This window comes from Bufo bufo, chromosome 1, assembly GCF_905171765.1.
Source record: "Bufo bufo chromosome 1, aBufBuf1.1, whole genome shotgun sequence".
In the NCBI taxonomy this organism is placed as follows: Eukaryota; Metazoa; Chordata; class Amphibia; order Anura; family Bufonidae; genus Bufo; species Bufo bufo.
In genome coordinates, this window is record NC_053389.1 from 435,293,042 (window position 1) to 435,312,616 (window position 19,575).

At 50.3% G+C, this 19,575-nt stretch overlaps 1 protein-coding gene across 4 annotated transcripts in view; it reads left to right on the forward strand.

Annotated features, from left to right (window-relative positions):
• Positions 1-19,575, forward strand: part of RNF44 (ring finger protein 44) — a 69,743-nt gene that overhangs the window by 33,057 nt on the left and 17,111 nt on the right. For 2 of the 4 annotated variants that reach the window (XM_040406768.1, XM_040406778.1), the window contains exons 2-6: positions 1,801-1,977; positions 3,701-3,902; positions 5,461-5,625; positions 13,459-13,626; positions 14,827-14,988. In XM_040406768.1, the coding sequence (XP_040262702.1) occupies positions 1,874-1,977; positions 3,701-3,902; positions 5,461-5,625; positions 13,459-13,626; positions 14,827-14,988 (801 nt within the window). In that variant the 5' untranslated portion in view covers positions 1,801-1,873. Of the gene's footprint in view, positions 1-1,800; positions 2,005-3,700; positions 3,903-5,460; positions 5,626-13,458; positions 13,627-14,826; positions 14,989-19,575 lie in introns of all 4 variants that reach the window. The other 2 variants (XM_040406788.1, XM_040406796.1) reach the window with 2 other exon arrangements.

Below are 19,575 nucleotides of genomic sequence, written 5' to 3' on the forward strand. Positions count from 1 at the left end.
GTGTATTACTAATATATTCAGGAGGACTATCTGTGTGGGACATTTATTTCTTTATTATTCAGGGGGCATTGGGGGGTAGCAGCAGGCTGACACTGTTGGGTCACCGGAATGGGGTAATTTGGTGGAGAGGATGATGGAAAAGTGAGAACCTAAGTATTCTGTGTGGCTAACTCTGCAGAGAGACAAGATGTGGCTGGAAAAAGTTGTCCTGGTGGTTTGAAGCGTATGGAGAAGATGAGAAAAGATGATGTCTACAAACAGAGGAGACTTCACTGGATGTGATATGCGTGTACTGCTGTATTCTTTGTTTGGTAGCACTGGTTCTAAAAGTAGGGCTGGCTCAATGCCTTGGCCCATGTCTCTCACCTTCTCAGTTCCCTACTCCATATCTTGGAGACAACAGGAGACGGTGGCAGCTGCTCTGGCCACCACAGAGGGGCAACTTCCGGGGAGGTTTTGTGCTGTTAGAGAGGTATTTTTGTGCTGCATTGTGTTATTCGGGCTGTTGGGTTGGTGTGTTATGCTCCACTGTGACATGTTTTGTGCTACTACTGATGTAATGTGGTGCTGCACGGTAGTATTTGGTTGCTGGTGAGGTCCCACAATCACCATGGGTTGGCTGGTGGGGTCTGAGAATAAAAAGTTCAAGAAGCCCTGCTATATATAATTGGCATACATTTAGACAGGCTGTCTAGACATACACCAAATGTATCACAGTGGCTGAGACTGGATGATAAATGTGGTGCATTGCACTGTTGCCTAAGGCTTCATGCACACTACTATATTTTTCATCTATGTACTATTCAGATTTTTTGCAGATAAGTATTTGTGGAAGCATTACAAATCACTTTGTAAATGACACTCACACCTGTCCTGACACTGAATAAAAACTAGGGCCCTCTGCACTATGCTTCACCCTGTGTTTTTGGATACAGGTACTTCTCAAAATCGGAAGATGAAGTGTCTGCAAGCCACTACCAATAGCCCCATTAGTTGCTAAGTTGGAGATGTACCAAGTTTAGAAGTGATCCTCTAACCTCAGGAAGGGGGTCCAACTGCTTGGGATCTGCACCATTCATCCTCTCTGGGACCGCCAGAGATGGCCAAGTACAGCAGTTGGACCTCCAGCGATCGGTTAGTTATCCCCTATCCTTTTGATAGGAGATAACATCTAAACTTGGTACAACCCCTTTAAATACCACAATGTAACGACCGTACTCCTCCTTCTGGTCCTATAATCAAGATGTCCTATAAATGTGGTCAGACGAAGTCCACCTAGTCGCTCTACTCAGGCTTGATAGTTTTTCAGGGAGGTTCTGAATGATGTACCAGATTACCAGTCCTAGAAATGTACTTCTTCTGTTAGGCTATTTACTATGCCTTCTTTTTGCCTTCTTGTACCTCTGTTCCTATGTATTCTTATTTATCTTGCTATTGGATGTGTTGAAGCTCATTAGGCCATACAGTATCTATAGGTGCTGTATTTGTTGGCTAAACAGGATGAACCCTAACTGCAATTTGCAAATGTGGAAATATTTTCTGGTCAGAGAACCATTCACCTAAAGTATAAAATATTCAAAAGACCTGACTTCTCGTCACTATGGCCGTCTATAACTCTGGATTTCACTGAGCTGTGCCATGATTGGCTGGCTCTGCCAAGGACTATACAGTAAAGGTTTCCGATATCCTCTTGGTTCCTGGCAACCCTGAGTGCATGATCTGACTATGACGAGTAATTCACTGGCTGTTATTGGGTTATTAGTTCATTTATTTTTAACTCCTAATGTTATTTTTTCACAGAAAGAATAACTGCAGTTAAGTTTCTCTTTGTTGGAAAAGCCCTGCTTGCCACTTTGCCTTCCCGACATCACAAATGCGACCATGGGAGCTGGCAGTGAATAGGTGGCCTCCTTCAGCCCCCATAAACCAGCGGAGGTTCTTTGGACCCTGCAGCACCCCAGCACACCTCAGGCGAAGGTAGGAGCTGCGGGGGCTCTGGAAAAGGTATCACATTCTAACATAGCGTGCATCATAGGCTTTCTCTTGTTTTGGGCTCGGTAGCAAAATGCATATGGTTTGTGACAACACGGCTGAAAGAAAAGTTGTTGGTCCTCAAGCATAAAACAGCAGCAGACAGAAGAGGTTATACCTAGTATTCCTGCTCAGTAGTAAAGACATGAGAGAAATGATGGCATGGCATGAACCAGCAATGTTAGACAGCCATCTGAGGTCATGTGCCCTCTCTGGCAGGGTAGTAGAAATCCAGACCTTTGTAACATTTCTACCTGGATGTCTTGGCTACTGATCAAATAACAATTCTAGATATAGTTTTGGTTCAAGATTGTCAACTCTCTGGATCGGATCGGTTTAAAGCCAGAAATTATGAGAATTACGAGCTTATCCTGAATACAATGTCATGCTGCTCCGACAGTCTGGTAAAAAGCATAGGCTAGATTTTACATGAGGACAACAGGTAGGTTGGTTTAGCTGTCTGCTCCACTTCTGATTTAAGGGGGTTGTCTGTCTTTGGTCCAGACCTGTGCCCGTTAACTTGAAAAATAAGACCTATCTGTCTGCAATTCCACCGCTGCTCCATCCCTGTCCACTTCCAGTCATTGCAGGACCAGGATACGTCACTGCCGATGTAACCATTAAGGCCTGTGATTGGCTTGAAACCAGGCTTGCCTTGTGCGAGAAGCAGGAATATAAGGAAAGTCTAAAGGTCCCCATAAAGATTCAGTAGCTGCTGGCCGAACTGTTCAGCCGACAGCTCTCTACTCCCTCCCAGCTTTCCCATACACATACATGTTTGACTGAGCTGAACGTGTTTTTAATGGGGAGAATGGAGAAAGCTGCTGCCAGACACTTCTGGTGGTGGCTTATCTCCTTGGAGAATAAAAGGATCAAGTGAAAATATTAACTTCTTCCTATCCTTCTCTCCTCCAACATCATCCGTTGGGGGGAGAGTTGGGAGCTCCCCATGCAACGTCGAGCAAACCCGTCATTTTCGGCAGGTTCAGCCGACAATAGACTAATATGTATGGAGGTCTTAAAGGAGTTATCCCTGAAATGAAAATCAGAAATCATATAGTACATAACAATGTTTTTGGCAAAACTAGAACCAGCCCTGAACCTCACATGGATCTATAGATTCCCCCCAACAATTCATTGCTCTGCTAGATTTATATCAAGCTGGCGGCTTAAGGGGAGTGTGTTTTCTGTTGCGGCTAAGGGGGCGTGTCTCAGCTCTCCCTATCACAGCTCAGGAGGCAGTCAAAGAATCAAACTGAGCATGTGTGGCCATCTCAGTGAGCCGGTCAAAGAAATGAAAAAAACAGCAGGTGGTGCTATACAGATACATTTTATTGAATAACTCAGTGGCTCAGTATTTTATTAAATAACTCATTCCCGATCATCTGCTCGTGTAACAGACCCTTTAGTTTTCTCTTCTATGGTTGTTTTGATACCTTGCAGCAAGTTTGGGGAGAGTATTGTTAGTAATGGCAATATGCAAAGTTCTGCCCAAATTGGCCATAAATTCAAGAGACCATAGTTCATGATGTCTGTCAATTTACTGCTTTGTCTTATTCAAAGCAAACTTGTTTCTAGAGAGGTTTTCCATATAATCGGAAATGCATGTTTTTTTCTTTCTGGAATATATGTTCTTTGTCTCAAATATTTTTTTTTTCTTTGTTCATAGTCCTCCAACGAGGCGTCAGTGGGGCAGGAGGGACAGACCTCAACAGGGCATCCTCATTCAGGATGAGAATTCTTTCCGGGCTACTTTCTTTCCTGTAGATGAACACAGAGTTTTTGCCCTCACCAGCACTCCACCACGAATGCTCCACCCCACTGCACACTCCACCCAGCAAACCCCATTCATGGTTGACCTTCATGAGCAGGTAATTGGATTTCTCATAGTTGAGATTAATGTGTTTCTCATATAGCAGAGACCTGCAGCTAATTACCCTGACCGTCACTAATGCTCGCGCTTCTGGGCTTCCTACCTATGCCCCGTGTGTCCAATCCGGGCATAGGTAGTTGCGCTGAATACTGAATAGGCATTTCTATAGGGGTTCCGGGCGGGTGTGTTGCGGGTTTGCAACACACCATGGCGTGTGAATGGAGCCTTACTGAGTAAGCTAACAGTATTCAAACTGCAATTCTTATTTTGGCCACAAGGTGGCAGGCCAGGATAAGAAATGAGCAAAATAAGCTAATAAATTCCTGATAAACCAAAATTAAAACAAAAATAGAATAAGCTCGTATATGAGGCACATAATGATCACAAAAAATAAAAATTATATAAAAGTTTAAATCGCCCCCTTTCTGTATAATTAAAAAGTAAATACCTAAATAACAATAAATATAAGCATCATGGGTATCACCGCGACCGAAAATGCCCATACTATTAAAATAGAAAAAAAAAATTCCAATATGCGAATGGCGTGACGGGAAAAAAAGGGTCAAAATGGCCGATTTGCCTTTTTTTTTTTATTGCTTCTCTTGCCCAAATTTTTTTTTATAAAATGTGATCAAAAAGTCACTTATACTCCAAAATGGTATCAATTAAAAGTACAGATTGTTCCGCAAAAAATGAGCCCCTAAACAGCTCAGTAGACATAAGTATAAAAAAGTTATGGGGGTCAAAATATGGTGATTCTCAAAGTTTAAATTTTAATTATTTAGTAGTTAGGCAGCATACATATGCTGCATTATTAAATAACTAGTGATTCAAAAGGAAGCACTCTTCCATTATCAAAAATCCTATTCTTTATTTGTCCGACAGCATACAATGAAAGCGACGTTTCGACTTAAACAAGTCTTTATTTAATAATGGAAGAGTGCAGTGGATCCTTTTGCATCACTAGTGCATCAAGGGACCCTTGGCCTGCACCCCAATCTGCGAGCACCCCCTTTGGACCATTGTTTTTTGGTACCGAGAGAATTGGATCTCTGCCCCATGGGAGGGTATGTAGTGCTGCTGACTGAATTGGACGAGTGCTGCGGACCTCTATACATTGCTGTTTTCATGCAGCAGTCACTTCCACTGCTTGTCCCCAGACAGATTTATTCTTTCTAGGCAGCAGATGGCTGTGTACACAAGGCAATCTGCTGCCTACAAATGATGATTTTGGTGTCTGCATGAGCGATGCTTTCACCTTGTAAACAAGCGCTTGCTCGGGTCATCAGTGACACGTTTACGCAGGCAAATTATTGAGAATGAGCGTTTGTAGGAATGTTTGTTCCTGATAATCGTCTGATCATCTCGTTCAATTGGACCTAAAAAATAAAATAAATCATTGGTAGAGGCCATTGTTTTGTGACAGTTCGAAAACAGCGCAGTTCCAAACTTTTTTATTTTGCTTTTAATGTGCATTCAATAGAAGTTTGAGACATTTATTGTAGGTTCCATATACTGCCTCAGTAGTACAGTCGTTAATTTGTATTGTTTTCTAGGTACACCAGGGACCTGTCCCTCTGTCATATACGGTTACAACAGTAACCCAAGGCTTTCCTTTACACACCGGGCAGCACATCCCAGGGTGCAGCACCCAGCAGTTGCCAGCATGTTCTGTCATGTTCAGTGGCCAACACTACCCCCTCTGCTGCCTTCCTCCTCCGGTGAGTGACAAAGAAAATAGGGAAAAAGTTTTTTTAATTTTATTTACCCAGTGCCACTGCTGACTGGTGTTTTGTCTCCTTGCTAAAGAGTGTTCTATAAGAGCCGAAATACACTCATTGCAACAAAGCACTCCACTTGTCATAATGCATTGTGGAGACCTTGAGCTACTGTGTTTGTGTCGGTCAACCGAGGAGGCTCCAGGAGCCTGAGAGAAGTAGAGAAATTGAATGGCTAGTAATAAGGATGTCGGGTTCTAGTGTATGTCTTGGATCACTTTCAAACAGTCAGTATTTCTCGCCCATATTCCTTGGGGGACACAGGAAACCATGGGTATAGCTCTGCTCCCTAGGAGGCGTGACACTAAGTGAAAGCTGTAAGCCCCTCCTCCATCAGCTATACCCTTCAGCCTGGAGAAGAGACTGCCAGTTTCTGCTTAGTGTCCAAGGAGGCAAGACACCCCCTGCTTATGCAGGGTTGTTTTCCTATGATTTTTTATTTTTGCGTTATTTGTTGTTTTTAATTTGATTTTTTTCTACCTACAGGGACAACAGAGGCGCATTAGACCCCTCTGTTTCTCCCGGGGTTGAGTTGCGCCAGTGCCGGTAATTCCGCACTGCCGCCTCCCCCACAGAAGACAAGGTGGACCAGGGCAGCCTCGCTCCCCTGCGTCCCGCCAGCTCAGGGTCGCCCGCACGCCAAGTCCCTCCCCCGGCTTCCTGCCACTGCGGTGCCAGGAGCTGAAGGGGCGACCCCCGCTGGATGGACTGAGGGCGAAGACAGCGTATGGTGAGAGTGGCTGCTCCAGCCTCCCCTTCCTCCCTCCCACCGCTGCTACATCCCCATGGCCGCTGCTACATCCCCCATGGCCACTGCTACATGGCCACTGCTACATCGCCGACCCGCCCCCCCCCCCGTGCCCCCCCCCCCCCCCCCCCCCAAACTATGCCCGGTAACGGTCCCGATATGCCCGGGGGGGAGTTTATCTGGGCAAGTCCTTGGCAGGGACGCTGCCTTACAGGGGACGGCTGGGGGCCGCTTACTTGGCGTGAACGGCGCCATTTCATGGCCGGCACTTCATCACCTTGGGGGTTAAAATCTTTTTGCCGCGCGCGCGGCTCTGCTTCTGCTTCAGCGCGGCAGAGGGGGGGGGCGGAGCTTCCTACATGCGCTCCGCTACTTCCGGTTTCATCGGGCTCCACTTCTCACAGTGCTGCGTGGAATCATCTCTGCCGTGCGATCCTGAAGCCATTCATCTCCGTGCTGCTGCCTCTCCTCCACAGCCTCCTCAGTCTGTTCCCCTTACCGCTGCCGCTTGCATCATCCGGGTCTGGTAGGACTGTTAACCCCCTCCGTGCCACAGTACTGTTGCTTGGGTGTTATCCCCGTTCCTTTTCTTTGGGGTCTCCCACTTTTAAGTGCAACATCTTTTTTCCACCATGTCAGACCCTTCTGCAGCCGCCAAGCCTTGGTACCATGCCTGTACTGCTTGTAGGGAACCCTTTCCCCGGGGGCAGTCTGATCCGCACTGTACTGCATGCCGAGCTCCACCGCAGCCTCAGTCGCCCGCTGTGTCGCTCCCTGCTTCCTCTGACCCGCCTGACTGGGCTAGATCCCTGTCCCAGGCCGTGGAAAGCCTCACTCATGTCGTGGGCCGCCTAATAGACAGGCCACCTACCCCGCAGGACGCCACTCTGACTGTCGCGCCCTCCGGGTCCACTGCTTCTGCCGCTGCAGCGGGTTCACTCTCTCCTAGTGACCCCTCCCGAGCTAGGCACTCTCAGAAGCGTATTAGAGTAGAGCGAGCCTCCTCCTCTGAGGCCTCACTCTCCCCGCCACGCGTGCGCACCCAGACGGGCCTCTCCTCTCCAAGGGATTCGCTCTCTGAAGGTGAATTGGCGGTTTCAGATTTGGAAATGGACTCGGCCCTGCCGTCCAAGCTAGCCTCAGCGATGGGTCAACTCATCTCTGATATTCGTGACACCTTTAAGGTGCAGGATGATCCCCCTAGCTCTGACGCAGCTAGCGTCTCCTTTATCAGACCCAGGCAGGCCTCAAAAGTCTTTCCAATCCACTCTGATTTCTCCTCCGTGGTGTCTAAGGCTTGGGCTCGCCCGGACGCCCGTTTTGTCAACCCCAAGAAGCTGGACATTTGCTATCCTTTTCCAGCCGATGTCGTGGCCACCTGGTCTTCCCCACCCAAGGTGGACCCCCCTGTGGCCCGGCTGTCAAAGAACACGGCCATCCCTGTTCCCGACGGATCCTCTCTTCAGTCAGCGGAGGACCGTCGCATGGAGACCCTTTCCAAGGGCATTTTTGCTGCCTCCGGTTCTGCTCTCAGACCGGTTTTTGCCTCTGCTTGGGCAGGGAAAGCAATCTCTGCTTGGGGTGCGCAGCTGGAACAGGAATTGGACTCGGACGTCCCCATCCAGGACCTACGTTCCTTGGCCCAGCTTATTATTCGGGCCGGGAATTTTGTTTGTGAGGCCTCCCTTGATGCGGGAGCCCTTATTGCACGCTCCTCCGCCCTGGCAGTTGCCGTCAGGAGGGAGCTCTGGCTGAAGGTTTGGAAAGCGGACGCTGCCTCCAAACGTTCCCTGGCGGGGCTACCGTTTGCGGGTTCCCGCCTTTTCGGGGTCCGCTTAGACGAACTTATTTCGGAGGCCACGGGTGGTAAAAGCACCCATCTTCCTCAACCCCAAGCCAGGGGCGCCCCCCGCGGACGCCCTGGTGCGTCTCGTTTTCGGTCCTCCCGCAGGGCCTCTGGGGCTCCCACCACAGCTGCCGCTTCGGCTCCTCCCCAGGATAAGCGTAGGAAGCCGTTTTTTCGGACGCAGCCCTCCTGGCGCAAGCCGCAGGCTGCCCGCACACCCGCAGCAAAACAGTCCTCTGCCTGAAGGCGCGCCCCCACCCACCCGGGTGGGGGGCCGGCTCCTCCTTTTCAGGGACGTCTGGATGGCTCACGTCTCCGACGCCTGGGCCCTCGAAATTGTGTCCTCCGGATACAAAATCGAATTTGCATCCTTCCCTCCAGATCGGTTCTTTCGCTTCCGCCCGCCGCGGGACCCGAAAAGCGCGGCTGCGTTCTCCGCGGCCGTTCAAGCCTTACTGGACAGGGGGGTGATTACCCCCGTTCCTCTAGAGGAAAGGTTCCAAGGGTTCTACTCGAACCTCTTTGTAGTTCCCAAGAAGGGAGGTTCGGTGCGGCCCATTTTGGACCTCAAAAAGCTCAACCGTTTTCTCCTCCTTCGACGGTTTCGGATGGAGTCCCTCCGTTCCGCGGTGGCTTCCCTGGAGCAGGGAGATTTCATGTCTTCCATCGATATACAGGATGCCTACCTCCATGTTCCGGTAGCCCGGTGTCACCATCGCTTCCTCCGATTCGCCGTGGGGGACCTCCACTTCCAATTTGTCGCCCTTCCCTTTGGGCTGGCAACAGCCCCCCGGGTGTTCACCAAGGTCCTGGCCCCGGTTTTGGCCTTACTCCGTTCCAGGGGTGTTTTTCTGCTACCGTACTTGGACGATATCCTCATCAAGGCTCCGTCCCTTTCTCAAGCGGTTGCCAGCGTGGATCTCACTCTAGAGACTCTGGCGAGGTTCGGTTGGGTCATCAACTTCCCCAAGTCCTCCCTTCCCCCCTCCAGACAACTTGTCTTCCTGGGAATGCTTTTAGACACGGGAGCGGCGGAGGTACGTCTTCCCTCGGAAAAACGTCTGATCCTCCGTGGGGCGGTTCGGGGTCTCCTTCTCCACCGTCAACCGTCCTTCCGCTTCTGCATGCGGGTCTTGGGGCAAATGGTTGCCTGCTTCGAGGCGATCCCATTTGCGCAGTTTCACTCTCGCCCTCTCCAACGGGCGATCCTCTCCTCCTGGGACAAATCGCCGGAGTCTCTGGATCATCCCTTCCATCTATCGCCTCCGGTGCGGTCATCTCTCCGCTGGTGGTTACAGTCCCCTCTTCTGGGCAGGTCTTTTCTGCCACTCAACTGGTTGGTGGTTACAACCGATGCCAGTCTCTTGGGCTGGGGAGGCGTCTTTTCTCCCCGATCCGTCCAGGGCATTTGGTCTCCATCGGAGTCCAAACTCTCGATCAATGTCCTGGAGCTGAGAGCGGCCCTTCTGTCTCTACGACACTGGACTCATCTGCTGAAGGGTCATCCAGTTCGTGTACAATCGGACAACGCCACGGCTGTGGCGTACATAAACCACCAGGGGGGCACTCGCAGCGCTGCAGCAATGCGGGAGGTCACCAGCATTCTCCGTTGGGCGGAAGCCCACGTCCCGGCCCTATCTGCAATTTTTATTCCAGGGGTGGACAATTGGGCGGCGGACTTCCTCAGTCGCACCACCGTCGACCCCGGCGAGTGGTCTCTTCACCCGGAGGTATTCGAGGCCATTTGCCTTCGTTGGGGCATACCGGACGTGGACCTCATGGCCTCAAAATTCAATCACAAGGTCCTCGCCTATCTGTCCAGGGCCAGGGATCCGGGAGCTTGCGGAGCCGACGCCCTCGTTCTTCCTTGGCGAGGCTTCGCGCGCCCATACATATTCCCTCCCATCCCTCTCCTGCCCAAGGTCCTTCGGAAGATCGCGGCGGAAGGCGTCTCGGTGATTCTGGTCGCTCCGGACTGGCCCCGCCGGTCTTGGTATGCCGACCTCATGCTGCTCCTGGCAGACGCGCCCTGGCCGCTGCCCGCCAGGGAAGATCTTCTCTCTCAGGGACCGATCTTCCACCCGCGTTTAGGGTCCCTACGTTTGACGGCGTGGTTGTTGAGACCACCGTCCTGACACGTAGGGGTTTTTCTGCGGACGTCGTCCGCACCATGATCCGCGCCCGTAAGCCGTCCTCTTCTAGGATCTATTATAGGACCTGGAGGACCTTTTTGGGGTTCTGTGCCGATCTGGGGATTCCTCCGCTCCGCTTTTCTCTCCCCACCGTTTTGTCCTTCCTGCAGAGCGGACTGGCCCAAGGTCTAGGCCTTAGTTCTTTGAAGGGTCAGGTGTCTGCGCTGTCCATTTTGTTTCAGCGCCCACTGGCCCCCCTTGGTCCTGTCAAGACCTTCCTTCAGGGCGTGGCTCACGCGGTTCCCCCGTACCGCCCTCCGGTACCGCCCTGGGACCTGAACCTGGTTCTCTCAGCGCTCCAGGCTTCTCCTTTCGAGCCTCTGCGGACGGTTTCCTTGCGACTTCTGTCCTGCAAGGTTATTTTCCTTGTAGCCGTCACCTCTCTTCGGAGGGTGTCCGAATTGGCTGCACTCTCCTGTCTGGAACCTTTCCTAGTGTTCCACCAGGACAAGGTGGTTCTTCGTCCGGTCCCTTCCTCCCTTCCTAAGGTGGTCTCCGCCTTTCATCTGAACGAGGACATCGTTCTCCCCTCTTTGTGTCCTTCCCCTTCCCACCCGCGGGAGAGGAAGCTTCATCGCCTGGACGTTGTCAGGGCGCTCAAGATTTACCTGGAAGTAACCAGCTCTTTCAGGCATACTGACTCGCTCTTTGTGGTCCCGGAAGGGTCGCGCAGAGGGATGGCGGCATCCAAAGTTGCTATCGCCCGTTTTGTCAAGATGGCTGTTACTGAGGCTTATCTCGCCAAGGGCAAGGTTCCGCCCCTTGGTGTTACCGCTCACTCCACTAGAGCGGTCGGGGCTTCCTGGGCTCAGAGGAATCGGGCTTCTACGGAGCAGATTTGCAAGGCGGCCACTTGGTCCTCCTTGCACACCTTCACCAAGTTCTACAGGGTGCATACTCATGCGTCGGCTGACGCTGCTTTAGGCCGTCTGGTGTTGCAGGCGGCAGTTGATTGATGCCTCTGGTGTTGGTCTAGTTTGTTCTAGTCCCTCCCTTCTGGGACTGCTCTGGAACGTCCCATGGTTTCCTGTGTCCCCCAAGGAATATGGGCGAGAAAAGGAGACTTTTGTATTACTTACCAGTAAAGTCTCTTTCTCGCTCTTCCTTGGGGGACACAGCACCCGCCCTTCATTTGGGTTACAGTTGTGGTTCCGGCTTGGTTGCCCCAGTTGGGGCTCGACAGTTCTTTTTCCGGTTGGTGGTTATCTTTCACTACTTGGACACGCAACTGGCAGTCTCTTCTCCAGGCTGAAGGGTATAGCTGATGGAGGAGGGGCTTACAGCTTTCACTTAGTGTCACGCCTCCTAGGGAGCAGAGCTATACCCATGGTTTCCTGTGTCCCCCAAGGAAGAGCGAGAAAGAGACTTTACTGGTAAGTAATACAAAAGTCTCCTTTTTTCATAGGCATTTGTAAGCCAAAACCAGGAGTGAATCCTACAGAGAAAAAGTGTAATAGAAAGCTTTCTGCCTGTTCTGTGCATTGGACCCACTTCAGGTTTTGGTTTACGAGCACTGATAAAAAAAAACCACATAATACTGTCCTGTGACAGTGGCCTTAAAGAAGACCTGTGGCCTCACTATGGGATCGCCGATACAGTGCCATGCCCTTGCAATCCTGGCCTCGGCTATTATAGTCGTACCCTGAAGCCTTCTATATAGATAGGTAATCCATTGTCCGTTTTACTGCTGCTATGAGTTGAAGACGTCTCCTCCAGGTCCCTGGTCAGTATTTGTCACTGTTTACCTTGCAGTAGTTTTATTATTTGTTTGGTTCAGTATGGTTTATGCTTTTAGGTCTTATTGGAAATCATTCTCTGGGCACTGCCTGTGTGACCACCATACTTTGGCAATTAGTCATTGTGTTATGCAAGGTCTTGTACGGGGCTGTGGATGTTTATCCGTGATACATGCTGCTACAGTACTTCATGCACTACTGCTTATTTTTATTTTTATTATGTTTTGTATGAATAATTGACAAATAAACTATGATGTTATATTATATGTGTGCTCTTGTATATTTGGTGAGTCTTTGTGGAATATCACACATATTGAACTATTCACAATTAGTTTTAATTGGATGTTCTAATGATTGGAAATGTTTAGATAATTTCCTGATAAATGTGTGTAAAAGGACCTTTAACATTAGATATAGCTGGTGGAAGTTAAAGGATGGATTTGGACACTCCAGTAGGTGGACATGCACATTACTATACAGATTAAACACCAGGGGGCACCATTATAATGAAGTAAAGAGAATATCTTGACACTGGAGCATTGTCGTAACAGAAAGTAAGTTCCAAAAATAACTAGTTTTTTTTCATGGTGGTTTATATAAACATTTAATGGTGGCACGGCCCCTGTATAGCAGTGCTAAAAGTCCAAACACAAAAGAAATTAAAGAGCCAGGGCAGGAAGTTGAATACATTACATAGAATGTCCACATTTAGGCTGTTAAAAATAAAATAGCAGGGTCCTTTTAACAAAAAAAAAAAATCTATTTAATCTTAATTGAGACAATGCAGATTCATGGAGTATGTTTAAAAAGAAAACAAGCTAAAATCAGTATTGGAACCCATGAGGCAAGGAGTACAATCTTGTGCTTTGTGTGGAAAAGTGCGTACAAGGTATAAATTGGATTGTAGGCATCATGCTAACAGAAGGGTGTAATTTTGTAAGCTTGCATGTACTCCCCTAGGGAAGAATAGCTCTGTAATATGGCACATGCCACAGAATCCATGAGAAGAAAACCTCTGTGTGCCGCCTTGTTAAAATCTACATTCTGTGAAGGACCTATTCAGGTTCTGTGTGACACAGACTCTTCGGCATTGGGAAGGCCAGAATGCTCCTTCTGCGGTAGTTCCTCACTGTGTAGTGCCAGTGTGCCGCCTGAAATAAGAGACTACTTATTTTTGTTACTATTGATTTTACACTGATTATTGCTACATTTGTAATGTAAAGCATAGTAGACCTTATCTCTTTTTCTTTTAAGCTCATCCCTGGGTGCACCATGCAGCAACTTCCTGTCTCGTACCAGCCATTTCCTCCTCTTCTCTCCAGCGATCATTACATCTTGCATCCTCATCCACCGCTGCCACCACACCAGCCACCTCATATGGCCTCTCTTACTCCATTTGTTACAGTACAACCACAGAGAATGGTAAGTGCCGAGCTAACAGTGTGATTCATAAAACGTTGTGTATTCTTGTCCTTGAGGCCCTGTGGTACAGAACATATGGTATACAGTTATACAGCTTTCTAGAAGAGAGAAATGCCCAATCTCTGTATAGTGCGTTTTATTTATTTATTTATTATTTTTTCACTTTTTCCCTGTGTGTGATGTATTTGGGGCCTTTTTGTAAATAAGATAATACATCCTGATTATTCTCCTGACATGTCTGTTCTAGTAAATACTTGTAGTCCTCATAAAAGAATAATTCAGCAATATAGATTATATAAAGTCCGTGTGGTTTAAGGTGCTTCTCACTTTCATTGTCTTGAGTGCACTTTTCATGTTCACCTGGACATAGTTAAGTTACACCAGTAGTTTAAGATGTGCTTGTTCCACACTCCTCCGTTTAGTTTGTTTTTTTTATGTATAGGGACAGCGAGTGTTTTTTTGTAATACACTTTATTAGAGAAATTTTCATATGTAAAGTAAACTGTATGTAAAGTCTGGGGGTTGTTGAGGAGAAACCATCGTCGAAGTTCTACTAAACGCTGGAAAACTGTATGATGCAGGGGCAAGCTTCTCAGCTGGCCTCTGGTCTCCCTGTCCTAATGTGACCCTGCTGTCAGCGCTGATCACTGGCAGGAGCTCTCCCCCTTACCTTCCCAGCTCTTCTCTGCTTAGCGCTCTGACAGGAAGTATACAGGAACATGGTACACTTACTGTCAGTGCTGAATGCCACAGCCTCCCTCCTCCTTTATGACTACCGAGTGCTAACCAGAGAAATGCTGGGAAGATGGAGGGGATCTCTCCAGTAACTGCAGGGTCACGTTAGACTCAGTAAGCTCTGTTACACATCTGAGAAGCCAGTCTCACAGTTATCTGGCGTCATCAACTTTCAGTAGAACGCTGGAGAGGGGAAACTATACATACAGTTTTCTAATAAGATTTAGCATTTTTATAATTTTTTACAGAAACCCACTCGCTGTCCCTACACAGTAAAAAAAAAAAAAAGACATTTACACGTTAACTGTAGTGCCCATTTTAGCAGTTATTTCTGCTTCAGATACTTCCGAATGGAGCACAAGTTCTATCTGCATAAACACATGCACACTTCTCACTTTTTAGTCAACTAAATAACGTGGGATCTTTTCGGTAATGGTTTCCAATTTTATTTTAAACATTTTGTAGCCACTGCAAAGGATAGACAATGAGTTGGATCTTCGAGGTGACCAACATCACATGGGCAACTTCCCATTCCACCACTCTCACCCTGTGCCTACATTGCCCCATTCAGTGCCCATGCATTACCTCTCCCATGATGCACTGCACCAGGAGCTGTCCTTTCCAGTGGTAAGTTTGCCAAAGGTGTGGTATCTTTTTGTACCACATATCAATGAATAAAATGTGAATAGTGAACATGTCATTCCCCATTTACATTTTATAAGCAAGGCCTTTTTTTCCTGTTGCCTTTTCTTATTGAAGCTCCTTGCTAGTGAGAGCTCTATGTATTGCATTCATACTGTTTAACCCTGTATTTCTCGTTCATTGCATTGGGTGACACAGACCATGGGTATAGCTTAGGATATTACTAGGAGGGACATGCAAAAAAAGAAGCTCCTCCTCCTCGGGCTATACCCCCAGGCACCTCCAGGAGAACTTCAGTCTTTGCTTAGTGTCCGATCAAGGAGGTTGACGCTTATTCTTCTCCTGTTTATTATTTTCTGTTTTCAGATGGGGACGCAGGTCAGCATTGCGCTTTCCTGGCCCCTGTGGAGGGTCTGCCACGGTCTTCTAAAGGTTCCTGGCTACCTCCCATTCCCCCACAGAAGAAAAGTGGATCCAGGCTCGACATGTTAGCTCTGGCATCCCACCAGCTGCTGGGACACCTGCTGCCTACCCTCCACCAGAGCACTGTTCTCCTAGGTTGGAGTCAGATGTCTGAAGAGGTGAATCCCTGCTGGTCCGGACATCGAGGGAGCATGCTGAGCAGATAAGTATTGCCTGCTTCAATCTCTCTCCTCTCCCTCCACCCCCCCCCCTCGTCTGTCTGGCGCTCTGAGGCCTGGGTGAGCTAGAGAAGGACCTGCTGAGGGCAGCTTTGGGTGGGTGCCTTCAGGGAAGGGCTGGTGATTCCAGATCCTCCGGTGACAATATATGTTTTCCCTACCTGCCTACAGCTAGCGGCAACCTGGTATCGGCAGAGGCAGGACGCCGCTGCAGCTAGTGTACTGTATTCTGAATTCACTTAGACTATGGCCACTGCGCTCTCTGCAGCTCCCAACGGACAGCTCCTCCATATATTAACCCCCGCTGCGCCGTATCAGGCGAAGGGGTGTATTTTAAAACGCGCGCGCTTATTTCGCGCCGCAATGACGCGTTCAAGGGGGCGGAGCCTCGGTGTCCCGCTCTGTCTCTCCCTACGCCGGAGACTCTGCTGGATTGCGGCCGTGCAGCTCCTCAGTTCTCGGTGACTGGAGACTTCTGCTGTTGCCTGGGTGGTAGGAATTGCAGCAACCTGGTAGGAAATCTGTTACATTTGGAATCCATCATGCCTAAACCTGGGGCCCCTAAGTCTTCCAAGGCTTCCTCTCAGGCTCCACTGGGGTCATGTAAGGTGTGCCTTATGCCTTTTTCTGTCACTGGTTCCTCTGACTCATGCCCTGCTCCTGGACAGGATCAGTCTCCTTCTCTAGCTCAGCCCGATCCTCCCTCTGCCCCTGCGGTACCCGCATGGGCTTCCGCCATGTCTAATGCGGCTGCTGATCTGGCCTTAGTTGCCAAGGCAGCCATGTCCTTCATGGAGCGCATGGCAGCTACTACTCCAGTGGCATCCACCACTCCATCTCCTCTCAGTGACTCTCACAGAGGGCGTCTGACTTCTAAGAGGCAGCATGAGCGGCAGCATTCCTCCTCGGATGACTCCGCTTCTCCCCCCCGCCTTGAGGCATGCCCGGTTGACTCCCCCTCTCAGGGAGCGCAAATCCGAAGGGGAATTGTCCGGATCGGACGAAGTCACGGAGCGGGAACCCCTGCCTAAGCTTTCCACCATGGTATCCGAATTGGTGGCAGCTGTCCGTGACACTTTTAATATACAAGGGGATTCTCCTCCCTCCACTAGTCGGGAGTTCTCCCTTTTTCCACCCAAAAAGCAGGAGTCCGCTGTGTTCCCTGTTCATGAGGAATTCACTGCGGTCATATCAAAAGCTTGGGATCGACCTAATCAAAAAATTTCGGCCACCAAGCGCATGAATACGCTTTACCCTTTTCCAGCTGACACAGTGGAAACGTGGACTTCTTCCCCTAAGGTAGATCCTCCGGTGGCCAGGTTAGCCAAGAACACGGCCCTTCCCGTCCTAGACGGTTCCTCTCTGCAGGATGCGGTGGACAGACGTCTGGATTCACTTTCCAAGTCCATCTTCTCCCTCACGGGCGCTTCCCTGCGACCGGCCTTTGCGTCGGCTTGGGTCGCCAGAGCCCTTACGACGTTACAGCGCCACCACCAGGATCTGTCAGAGCAGGACGCCTCTGCAGATACTCTGGATTTTATCATCCAGATGTCTCAAGCTTCTAAATATCTCTGTGAGGCTTCAAAGGACATTGGCTCCCTCTTTGCCCGTATTTCGGCCCTCTCGGTCATTCAGCGCAGGGAGGTCTGGTTGAAGGTGTGGGATGCTGATGCCTCATCCAAGCGTTCCCTTGCTAACCTTCCCTTTGAAGGGTCCAGGCTCTTTGGGGCTCAACTAGATGAATTAATCTCTGCCGCAACGGGGGGCAAGAGCACTCATCTACCTCAGCCCAGGACCAAGCGTCCCTTTCGGTCTCGGCCTTCAGGTTTCCGGGGCCAGTCCTTTCGTCGCTTCTCCACTGCCAGGACGCCGGCACCCTCGTCAGCAGGGGGATCCCAGGACTCCCGCAAAAAACCTTTCTTCAAGCCCCAGCCCTCTTGGCGACCTCGGGCGCAGTCAGCCCGTCCTCCTGCTCCCAAGCAACCCGCCGCATGAAGGGGTGCCCCCACCCCTCGTGGTGGGGGGCCGTCTGCTCTCCTTTCAACAGGTTTGGAGGGCTCACGTTCAGGACGCCTGGGCTCTGGAAATTGTGACGTCCGGTTACAAGTTGGAGTTCGCGTCCAGCCCGCCGGAACGTTTTTTCCCTTCTCGCGTTCCGGGGGATCCGGCCAGGGCCTCGGACCTCTTTTTTGCGGTCTCCTCTCTTCTGGACCGTGGTGTCATTTCCCCCGGAAGAGCAAGGGACAGGTTTCTACTCATACCTGTTCGTTGTTCCAAAGAAGGAGGGGTCGGTGCGTCCGATCCTGGATCTGAAACTTCTCAACAAGTTTCTACGGGTGCGGAAGTTTCGCATGGAGTCCCTTCGCTCCGTTATTGCTTCCAGGAGAATTTCTCGCGTCTGTGGACATTCAAGACTCCTACTTACACGTCTCTATTGCAGAGTCCCACCATCGCTTTCTGCGCTTTGCCATAGGGGGGCGTCATTACCAGTTCGTCGCCCTACCTTTTGGGTTGGCGACCGCCCCTCGAGTTTTTACAAAGATTCTGGCGCCTCTCATGGCACTTCTTCGCACCAGGGGCATCTCTTTGTTACCCTACCTAGATGACATCTTAATAAAAGCTCCGTCTCTTCCACAGGCCGAGGACAGCGTCCGAATCACTGTTCAATCCCTGGAACGGTTCGGGTGGCTGATCAATCTCCCCAAGTCCTCTCTGCACCCCTCCCAGAGACTCTCGTTCCTGGGGATGATCTTGGACACCTCGATTTCTCGGGTGTTTCTTCCGGATTCCAAGTCTTCCCAGATTCGACTGGCAGTGGTGCTCCTTCTACGCTCTCCACGTCCCACCATTCGGGAGTGCATGCGGGTTCTGGGCCTTATGGTCTCCTCTTTCGAGGCGATCCCGTACGCCCAATTTCACACTCGTCCGCTACAACAGATGATCCTTGCCCTCTGGAACAAGACCTCTCTGGGTCTAGACACTCCTGTTCGCCTGTCCCGGCAAGTTCGAGCGTCTCTCCCTTGGTGGCAGTCTTCCCTGAACCTATCGTCAGGAAAGTCCTTCCTTCCGTTCTCCTGGACGATAGTCACCACCGACGCCAGCCTCATCGGTTGGGGAGGTGTTCTCCGGAACCTCACTGTTCAGGGTGTCTGGTCGACGGAGGAATCCCGTCTACCGATAAATGTTTTGGAATTAAGGGCGATTTTCCACTTCCTCTCCCACTGGACTCCTCTCCTTGCAACTCGCCCGGTGCGTGTTCAGTCGGACAATGCCACGGCTGTGGCTTATGTCAATCATCAGGGCGGGACCCGCAGTCGGGCAGTAATGCGGGAAGTAGCGAGGATCCTCTTATGGGCGGAGTCTCATGTTCCAGTATTGTCGGCAGTGTACATCCCGGGAGTCGACAATTGGACGGCGGATTTTCTGAGTCGCACCAAGGTGGATCCGGGAGAGTGGTCTCTCCATCCGGAGGTGTTCGAGGACATCTGCCACCGATGGGGCCGTCCGGACGTAGATTTGATGGCTTCCCGGCTCAACCACAAGGTGCCGGCGTATCTAGCCGGCGCTCGAGATCCGCGGGCGGGGTGGACGCGCTGGTATCTCAATGGCAGCGGTTCAGCCTCCTTTACGTATTCCCTCCGATTCCTCTGTTGCCGAAGGTGCTGCGCAAGATCGAGGCGGAGGGGATACCAACCATTCTCATCGCCCCGGATTGGCCTCGCCGCGCCTGGTTCTCCAGCGTCGCTCGTATGTTGGCGGACGTTCCGTGGCCTCTTCCCGACAGAGAGGATCTCCTGTCTCAGGGGCCGCTCTTCCACCAGAATTCACGGCAGCTGCGTTTAAGGGCGTGGCTGTTGAGACCTCCATCCTGAGAAAGAGAGGCTTCTCTGATGCGGTGGTGAGAACCATGATCAGGGCTCGGAAGCCGGCT